This window comes from Carassius gibelio, chromosome A2 (assembly GCF_023724105.1).
Source record: "Carassius gibelio isolate Cgi1373 ecotype wild population from Czech Republic chromosome A2, carGib1.2-hapl.c, whole genome shotgun sequence".
Taxonomy (NCBI): Eukaryota; Metazoa; Chordata; class Actinopteri; order Cypriniformes; family Cyprinidae; genus Carassius; species Carassius gibelio.
The window spans coordinates 14306551-14317691 of NC_068372.1; the positions used below are offsets into that span (position 1 = coordinate 14306551).

The window sequence follows — 11141 nt, forward strand, 5'->3', positions numbered from 1 at the left end:
TACTTAAGCTGTTAACTTTTTTAACGTGGCTGACACAGAGTCAAAATAAACCAATATCCCGGAGTAAATTCATGTACTCAAACAGTACACTGACTGAACTGCTGTGAAGAGAGAACTGAAGATGAACACAGAGCACAGCCAGATAACGAATGAAAGATTGACTCATTCTCGAGTCAAGAACTGGTTGCATCGGTTTTCGGATCACCATTACACTGAATTGAGAACCGTTTCTGTTGGACGCGTCCGATTTTAGAACTGAGGAGCTGATGATACTGCGCATGCGTGATTCAGCGTGAAGCAGACTGACACACAGCACGTCTGAACCGAACTAGTTATTTTGGTGATTGATTCTGTGCTAATTTTTTGAGCGCGGTTAAACAGAAGGCATGAATGACGGGCAATCATCGCCAATGACGTCATTACGTCAAGCATAAAAGAACCGGTGAACCATTTTTTTTTCAACTGTTTTATTAAATCGAACTGTCCGAAAGAACCGGTTTGTGGAAAAGAACCGAATTTCCCATCACTACTGCAGTGACTTATGTCAGCTGCGTCACTGCCGAGTCGTGAACGTAGAATAGGATTGAACAAATTCAAAATCTTGTGTTCCAGAAGAGAGGCCTGTCATTGCGTTCAAAGGGTATGAACAGAGTGTTTGTGAACAGATTTCTTAATACCCCTCACTTGTGCCTGGGATAATCATTGACTTGAGGGTTATGAACTGGTTGAGTGGATGACAGTTTGATAACCCGAGCAGAAGGGCTGCTGGCTCATCATTGTCTATTCAAACACATTTTGTAACACAACAGGAATTCTGGAATCTCTAGATCAAAGAGAGAGAGAGAGAGAGAGAGATTCTGCAACACTTTCATGGGCAGTAATGAATAATATATATATATATATATATATATATATATATATATATATACACACACACATACATAGAGTACCACTTATCTATCTATAGTAATAATTTCATTCATTGATATAAATTTGACATTATTATTATTTAATCTTAATTGTAAATTTTATAGCAAATGTTATTTTAATGAATAATCATCTATAATCAATTATCATATAATTAATCAAAAATCATAATAATCAAGCCATTTAAATTTACAGTCATCAGATCAGTATTCACATAATTCTTTGAAACTGTACATGATACACACTAGGGTGTAACGGTACGTGTATTCGTACCGGACCGTTTCGGTACAGGGCTTTCGGTACGGTGCACGTGTGTACCGAATGACCGAATGCAATATTTTGTATGCAAAACATAGTTACATTTTCGTGTTTCCAAATGAACATATTAAGTGGCGGAAGTCTCCGCGTTCAGCGCAAATCCTGCCCTGCAGCTGATTCTAAGGCCGGTGACACACTGGCTGCATGGCGTGAGCATGCGTTTCTGCTGCGTGTCAGTTGCTTGATGGCTGCTTCGTGTTTTCTGTGTCTTTACACACCAGAATCGTGCCTGACGCGGCGCTGGCGCGCTGCTGCTACTCTAGGTGACATAGAGGGAGGCCACCGACAGACCAGGATCTTGTCTTCACGACAACAATATCTATACTTCATGTTGAGCATAAATATAATGCCTACTGATAAAGGACACCGTTAACAGTATTGACCGCAAAATAGACTATGTTTGACAATAAGCCAAGTGTGTTACCGGCCTAATGTTTTCAAAGGCATCACGCGAGTGTGAACATCACTACAAATAGGAAAAAAACGATTGTAATTCAAACGCAGCTCCCGTCGCCATTTAAACAGACCTTTGCTCTTAATTCCGATCCGTCCAACGCAATAACGAAATCTGAGCAGGTCTAAAAACTGAAACTGTTGATGCTGCAGTTTACACTTTGAAAAAGTTATATATATATATATATATATATATATATATATATATATATATATATATATATATATATATATATATATATATATATATATATATATATATATTAAATATGAGCAGGCCTACAAGCTGGGATTGGGATTTGGATTTTATATATTTTTTTATTAAAAATTATTTTTTTAAAAAGTGTAAACAAATTGTTAAAAAAAGTTTATAATAATAAACAACCTGCAGTTTAATGTTTGCATTTCGTTCCCTTACTGTAAATGAACCAAACCTTGACTTTAAAACCGAGGTACGTACCGAACCGAACCGTGATTTTTGCGTACCGTTACACCACTAATACACACTCAAATATTTAATATTATGATATTTTATATTTTCCCGATCAAATCTAAAAAAAATATAATTTATATATATCTATGTATATTACTGGTAAATAGTTTGGAATATTTACGATTTTTTATGTTTCTGAAAGAATTATCTTATGCTCACCAAGACATTAATTAAATTATCCAAAATACAGTAAAAAAAAAAAAAAAAATAATTATATATATATATATATATGAATTTATATTATGAAAATGAGCAATTTCAAATGTTCAATTTTCCATTTTCCAAATCTAATTTATTTCTTTGATGGCAAATTAATTTTCAACAGTCATTACTCCAGTGTCCTCCAGTGATCCTTCAGAAATCATTCTAATCTGAAAATAGATCTTATTTAATTTACATCATAAAATGATAACAATTGTTTTGTTTTGCTAAATTCTGGTATCTTCAGATCTAAAAATTGATATTATTTATACTTATCAGCCTTAGTAAACACACCAAATGCAGTTGTTCAAAAAGAAAAAAGCTCCTCCTTCCTAACTAATACAATAACAAGAATACACTGTTACTCACTGACATAGAGTGGTGTAACTAGCTTGTGCAATCACACTACATGTGTACTATGTAACCATTTATATAAGTACTTACATCAGTAGCATATGTCGAGAGGCCAATGTCTTGATAAGCACCACATGTAATCGCATACCATTACAAGATTACTGGAAATATTTCCAAATTTCATTTTTTTTACGGAGCAGATAAAAGCTCCAGCAGGTAGAGCATCTGACTTTGACGTCCATGATATGGATGTCTGTCAGCTAATGAGGCTTTCATAACGTTCATATTGCAATTTTGGCTTTTAAGTTGACAATTTTCTATCACGGTACTTGACTCGCTATCAGGAAGTGGTCATTGTTGGGGTTCGGGGCCTTCCATAAAAAGCCATAGCCCTTTGTGTAAGCGGCCACATTAATCTGGTTTTTAACGAACACTGATGGCCATCCCGGAGGATTTTTTAATGAATCCGTGAGCACACACAAAGGCACGCATTTAGCGCTCTCGGAAAAGCAGGATATTAAAATGAGATGTCTGACAGCACTGCCAATATGAATGGCCAATTTAATAGCCCCACGCACAGCCCTTATTATGACATTTAGTGAGGTATTTTCAGTGGCAGACAGGAGTCATTTAGTGCACATTTTAAGTGCACTCTGCACGCCAAGGTCACGTTGCCATAGTCATAACACTCGTGAATAAAAATGCTAACGAGAGTCCTCAGTCACAGTTCTATTTTGTCTATGAAAGTCAATGCCCATATCTGCTCAACTTAAAAGAGAAAGCTTTATCTCACCTGAGCAGAGATGTCATCCGGTGTGTGCTGTGCATACCAGGACGTCATAAAGAAGACCATTTCAGATACAGGAGGATGCATGTAAATCAGATCTGCTAATGCTAGATCAAATTAGACAAATGCTATGGATAGCAGGAACTAATAATGGAAATGCAGAGAAACTGAAGTTGAGAACGGGCCTGAATTGAAGCACTGCACCATTTCAAAAGGAACAAAATAAAAAATGAAAAAATTGTTTGATTAGGTTAATTGATTGGACATTGAGTCTTGAAAAAAAGACTCTTTGTTTAGACCAATTTAACCACTAAATTAGCAACCTACTTTCTTAAGTGCACTTGATTGAAAAAAAACATGATTTACCAGTCATGTTTACTTCTTTGAAATCTAAAAAGCTACCTGATTTGTCGATGCCTTAACCTTGCATTGGGGGGGAATCAAACAATGAAGGCCATCATGCATGCACTGTTCACAAATTAAAGGGCCTGTTGTATGCAAAGTGCATTGTACATCAAAAGTGTAACATACACTATGTGACTGTACACTTTTATCTGGAGTAAATGATCCTTAAATTGGAACTGTACATTTCCATTAAGCTACTAATTATCAGTGTATCACAACTCGGCCACTGAAATAGTCCCTGTCCAAGGTCCTGAAATATCTTCCTAGTAGCACACAAGGCCATGTATAGATAGAGAGAGATAGAGAGAGATAGAGAGGGGGTGGGGGGGGGATAATCATTTGACCTTTTATTCATCTCCATCTTTTAAAATATTCAGAGTGTTTAAACTGTCCTTCAAGTTTAAACATTAGAGTGGAGAATAAAATCCTCATTTAAAAAATCCTAGCTTTTACAAAGTAACCTAGAACTGTAAATGACAAACATTAAGTGCAAAAAAATAAATAAAAATCATAATTAAAAATAATATAATCCTCAAAAATATCGTAATGTTGTGCAATAAATTATAGCATTTAGGTTGAAATTAGCTATTCTGGAAAAGCAGGCTATGATATTAAAAGTGCATATTTTTGCTTTTGAAATCAAGTGGTATTTTATTTATTAGTTTTCTTGTTTCGATGTGTCTGTATTATGCACAACAATGAAACTTTCAAAGTTTTGTCTCGCAGTCTCCCACACAAATTACCTTACCTGACTTTAAAATATGGACACGTGCCCAAAAATAGTCTAGCAACAGATGAATGTCTAAAAACGTCTTACCGAACGAAATATGCAAAGCTCTGATACACTATGCGTGTTGCTTTACCTCGATATCCGGCAATTCTTTGCTCAGCATTGTAGCCATTATGTCCGATCTGCAGTATGATCCGATTTCTCCGCCGTTATGAGATGCAAGAGCGCTTGACGCTAGCAGATCCAAGCACGCGCTCAGAACTTTAGTGAGCGCGCCTAAAAACACGCGACTAGTCCATTATGTCACTGATCACATTTCAGCTCATGAGCGGCTGTGAACTTTGTATTGTTGCAGACATGATAAAGTTCTATTCTTAAAAACACCTGTACCCTCAGCTATTGTCTTTTCACCTTATACATTTTTTTTAATTGACACGTGTGGGCAAAATCTTAGTAGTTCTGGGTAAAATGGTATATTCCGAAAACAGACGAAGTTTAGAGGGTCAAAGTTTACATGGAGGGTAAGGCTAGGCTGCACGTGTACATGTTGATTTTATAACCCTTGCTTTCAGTATAAAAAATGAATAAAACTAATATACGTGTAAAAGTTTTTTTTTTTCATTTATACACACACACACACGCATATGTTTCATTAATCTCATGAATGCATATTAATTATATATTTTTAATTAATTGTGAATGTTAATTTAATAAATAATCATAAAACTTGCATGCACGTTAAATGCATCGGCATTATTATTTACTATACATGATTCACACTCATCTTTTTCATATTATGATATTGGTATTTTTCAGACATATAAGCTGAATATTGTCACTGCAGTACTGCGTATTGATATGTCCTCGGTCAAATTACATATTTAAAAATACCTTATGGGGTTAGAACACTCACATTCTGTCAGGGGTTAAATGTTGTGAGCTAGTTTCACAGTTGAGGGGAGTGGCTTATCAAAACTGTCACCAGCCCTTCCCCCTCTTTCTTTCCTCAGTAAACCTAAGGTTCAAAGTCTTTGGACTCCAAGTTACCATGTGGTATTATGTAATATTTAACACTCTTAAAAATAAAGGTTCAAGAAGGGTTTTTTTTCCAGAAATGCCATAAATTAACCATTATAGGTTCCCCCGAATAATACCTTTCAGTGAACAGTTTCTTAGTGTGAGGAACATTTTAATTATCTAAAGAATATTAAACAATTTAAATAATATTTTATGCGATGGAAGGTTTCACTGATGTAAAAACATAAAGAAACTTATTTTTAAGAGTGAGGTCTTACTTTGTTATAGTTCAGATTATGTGACATTTGATCATTTTATAGATTTTAGCTTTTACAGTCATAGAAATCCAGATTTGGATATGCCAGTAATCAAAGATGTAATTAAAATGTCATTGGCATTTATCTATGATTCACCTCACGTTGAACAACTAATTTCTTGAGCTAAGAATGTGTCTGAACGATGTCAGAGTGCAGTAAATCATCACACAATGCCATTTACAGATTTTGACTTTATTATAAAACAAACATTTCTAACAGACGTTTATATATATATATATACAGTATGTAATGTATATGTAATAATATTCTGCTGTAGCATATGAGTCGGAATGAAAGAATGAAAATACAGAGCATCTTATCAGACTTGTAATTCCCTTTAACCCTAAGACAAGGAGCTTTGTTTTGCTGTTTTTTATGTTGACACCTCTGCCACCACATGCAGAAATAGGTCACTTCACCTTCCATTCACTAGTGTTTATTTCTCCTGCCTACTTGCATCTCTCGTCTTTGCAGTCAGAGCGGGTTTCTCTCCAACCCAGCCCAGCAGGCCAAACGTGAGCAGAGCTTGATGTTCAAACACCTGCCGACTGCTGAGGAGCTTTATTTTTCAAATCTGCAACTCTGGAGCTGAGCTGAGCTGAGCTTCTCAGTGGTGTGTGTGTGTGTGTGTGTGTGTGTGTGCCTCCGGGTCTGTGTATGTGTGTGCATGTGTTATGCATGTTTGCACCTCGTGGTTTTTTTGGCAGTCTACTCAGCCTTCAATGCAATGTTGTGCTTTATGGCAAGACAGTTATTCTTGTCACTCATTATAATCATTAATTCAACACGATGTTAGTTGTTTCCACAAGACAATTATTTTTGCCATTCATAATCACTGAAATGCACAGTTAAGTGCACTTTGAATGCAGTACACATCTTTCATTTAAATATTTATATGTTATAATATAACAACGCAGAAATAATCATGAAAACAAAAACTATGTCCCAAACAGTGTTTTCTATTTGCGCTCTCTTAGATTCATATTCGCCCATATTTTTCCAATCTAATATTTATGTTCGGGACAGCAGCCTTCTCATGCTGAGAGCTGATAAGCCCGAGGCAACTTACTGATCAGAGGGATTGTGGATCCTCTAGAATCAGCAGGGGTCAGAATATGATTATGATCAAGCAGCTGTAGGACAGACCCAGTGTTCTGGACCAGAATCCAGCACAGCATTGTCATCACGCATACAGACTCTGGCAACAGATGACACACTTGGCTCCCGTGAATTTTTCCTCTCCTCCGTGTTGGCCAATTCGGTGAATCAGCGTTTGATTGATTCTCGTCACCCAGCGTTTGTGGGCTGAAAGAGAAATGATCTCAGTCCTTGGGCAGTAACAAACCCTGACATCAGATAAGTGTCTTTTCATTTTCAAAGCAAAGGAAGGCAGCTTGATTAGTCGTTTGTGATCGGAGCTGCTGCTGTCAGTACACTAGGATAATTCACTGCCCTGCTGCAAAACAAAACAGCCGGCTCCACATTTAAAGGCCTTTAAATCGTTTTGAAGAGTTTGCATGTAGATTATCATAAATTCAATACTGAACAAAAGGACTTCAATGTGGTTGTTTAAAAACTGATGCAGATACTGATGTTTACTAAGCAGGGTGACCACTGGACTGTTTTAGTGTTATTTGAATATGTTATAAACATTTTATATTTCTAATTATTTTGCTAATATTGAATTGCATTGCATATATTGCATTATATTATGTATATTTGTTTGTGCATATACTGTAAACAAATATACTTAAAATATATAAAATGATTAGAAAATAATTACAATTATTTTTAATTATGTAGGCACTACCATTCAAAGGCCTTGGGTCAGTAAGTTTTATCAAAAGTGACGGTAAAGACACTGAGACTGCAGTAATGATGCTGAAAATTCTTGGCTTTTCCATCACAGGAATAAATTACATTTTAACATAACATTTCAAACAGGAAACAGTTATTTAAAATACTAAAAATATTTCACAATACAATACTTCAAATACAAAAACAAAAAAAATCGTAACTTCTGAACATTACTAGAAATAAAATGCAATGATAGCAAAAGCATCAAAATGATTCAGTTATTTTGCAAAATATAAAAAATTCACTAAAACGAAATGTAGATACATTTCAATGTCTCTTTATTCATTTGCAAGTTTTGAAGTGTTACATGATAAAAATAACAGCCAAGCACACGAACGTGCAGATAATCTCAAAATGGCCAATAACATCCAATTAATCTGTCAGCTATTATAATATTTAGGTCATTAAAAAAAAAAAAAAAAACTTTTTGTGGGTTCAAAAATACCTTTGATTTCTTTAGCATCGAAAGGTCCCTTTCATTTGCAGTCTCACATACCTTTTACAAAAGCACATTGCTACATCATCAGAATGGAGCTATCCTTAGTGACTGAGCTCTCTCTCTGTGAGTGTGAATATGGATCGTGGTTCAACACATCTCTGGTTTTAACTAACCTGCACACTTTCATGCATGCTTTGATCCAATAGGCAACAGTTCAAAAGGGAACGACAAACAGCGTTGTGTGGCAGTCAGAGAAAGAGAAACACACCAAACAGTTTCCTGCATTTAACTGTGACAGTATCAGCAACAGGGAAGAGAGAAAGCAGACCTTGGTTCACTTTCCCTTTTATTTTCGCTTTTTCTTGTTGGGCTTCCCAGAAAACCTCTGTAAATAATGTTTGTGACACAAAACATTTGATGTTTCTGAAAAGAGTAACACAAGGAAATGTCCTATTTGCAGCATGCATGGAAAATTACAGCTCTTTCATCAGTTTTCAGCCTGGAATTTTGTTGCCATGATTTTCAGTGAAAGTGTTTTTCTTTCTTTCTTTCTTACTTTTCACCTGCACACTCAACAGCTTCTGCATTATTTGCATAGAAATGAGAGGATTCCTATTCATTTTTATTACATTTCTTTTTTATGCATTTATGTCTTCCGTGGATTAGGACAAAGCATTAACAAATGTCAAGCACTGAATGTTTTTCTTCTCTGCCAACCACAGTAGGTCTTAGCATTCTGGATTGAAAATGCCTGCCGTCTGGCAACACTGCCTGTGTAGAACTTGGCACACATCCAGAACAAAAAGAATATTGGAAACCATAACTATTTCTGATATGACGAAACAACAGAGAAATATACTGCAATATTGTTTCAGGAGGAACCACACCGCTTCCCAGTCATTCCAATTAATTGATACAGTAATTCACATAATGACAGGTCTGTGAAAAGTCAGTTTGAGTGAAACGCCGAGGTTGAAAATGCATGACATTTTATATTACCTTCCTATTCTCTGTTGTTGGTGGTGCATTAAACATTAACACTATTTCATTTTCCCTTCAGTGTTCCACAGAGGTCTGAATCTAGCAGCACATCTTCGGTGGAGACATAAAAAAGAACGTATTTCGAAAACACAGGGGCCTGAAAAGAGAGCCAGTCGATCACCTCACGCTTCACAACAAATCCCAACAAAGAAATAACCGCTCCACGTTTAATTAAATGTGGGGATCTTACAAAACATTGCAAAAAAAAAAAAAAAGGATTTCTGTCTTGTTTTACATTTTAAAAATGCATTACTGTTCAAAAGCTTAGGGTCTGTTAAGATTCTTTAAAGATTTTGAAAGAAATCTCTTATGCTCCTCAAGTTACAATTATTTGATCTAAAATACAGTAATAACAGTAATATACAACTTAATAATATAATTTATTCCTGTGATTGCATAGCTGAATTTTCATTAGCCATACTCATGTCACACGATCTTTCAGAAATCATTCTAACAATCCATTTTTTTTTTGATAAATAGAAATTTAAATAAAGAGATGCACTTAAAATATAAAGCATTTGTAATATTATGAATGTATTTACTTTCATTTTTGATTAACTTAACACATCCTAGTTGAACAAAAGTTTTACGTTCATTAAAAAATATATATAATAATCTTTTGAGAGGTGGTGTGTATAAACATCATTAAAACAAGACGATATCATTTGGCACTATCAAAATCAATAATGTTTTGCTTCTCAAGTAAATGTAAGTATTCTGATAATATATATTAAATGCAGAGTGTTTCCTCATTTATTCCCCATGTGCTATCTTTTCCTTTTTAATAATAACTCTAACAAAACATACCTCAAATATATATATATAAAAAAAAGGAAAAATAAGTCAAGATATACTCTCTGTCTTACTGTCTTACTACCCTACACAGTTTCCATTTATCTAGTTTTAATAATTTTTAGATATTTTTATTGGAAAACTAGACAATTCTATGCAGCATATGAATCTGACACTTTAAAAGGAGACCTGCTGAAAGCAAATAACAACCTTTTTCTTAACTTGAGAGCCTGTTTTCAAACACACTATTTTTAACCAGTCATATCTCTTTAAACATAAGAGGTTAGAAGCTACTATTTGTTGTCATCTCTGCTTTCCTCCATCTGACACTGATAGAAGACTGCAGAGAAAAGCGTGTTGAGTGATAACAGAGCAGGTTCAGGCTCACTAACCGTCAGCCATAAGGCAGATCCGGGCTGTGTCTGTTTGTCATTGGATACGTCCAGACTCGGCTATGTTTGGCTGAGCTCCGAAAGGCTTCTTACCATCACCTTATTTCTCCCAAGCAACCAGAGTCTAAAATTCAGGCCTGGGCTCAGTTCTGTCAGAAAGCATCGGGATTAAAGGTGCCACAGCCACATAGCAGAGGATTAGAGGCGAGTTGAAGGGATGGTTTGCAAAGCGCAGATGAGAGGCGGTCAACTACACCTCTGATTCTGCTCAGGGCTGTTTAGACTGCCAGTCAAGGATTTGGGGGCACTGAGAAAAAGCAAGGTGTGGGACAGCTTTGCCGGCAGCTCTACCTGGATTGGAAGGATCGGGCTGTGGCTGACCTTTGGGTTACTTTAACAAGGAAAGCGTCAGCCCTTGCAGTCCTCTACACTTCATCCCTGTACTCACTGGAGGTCTCACAGGTTTCCATCAGCAAGTGCTGGAGGAACAGCTTAAGTATATGTGAAAAGGATCCGCATGATACGTTCCACTTTAAAGGATATAACGTAAAATTAACTTTTTGACTTTTGACTTTTAGCTTCAAAACAACTGTAATACTTAAACATTTTTATAAAAAA

General features: G+C 35.7%; 1 protein-coding gene across 1 annotated transcript in view; it reads right to left on the reverse strand.

Annotated features, from left to right (window-relative positions):
- Positions 1-4960, reverse strand: part of LOC128027277 (dihydropyrimidine dehydrogenase [NADP(+)]) — a 154596-nt gene extending 149636 nt beyond the window's left edge. Inside the window, exon 1 of the mRNA XM_052614718.1 lies at positions 4802-4960. Within this exon, the coding sequence (XP_052470678.1) occupies positions 4802-4840 (39 nt within the window). The 5' untranslated portion in view covers positions 4841-4960. The remainder of the gene's footprint in view (positions 1-4801) is intronic.
- Positions 4961-11141: the final 6181 nt, after the last annotated feature.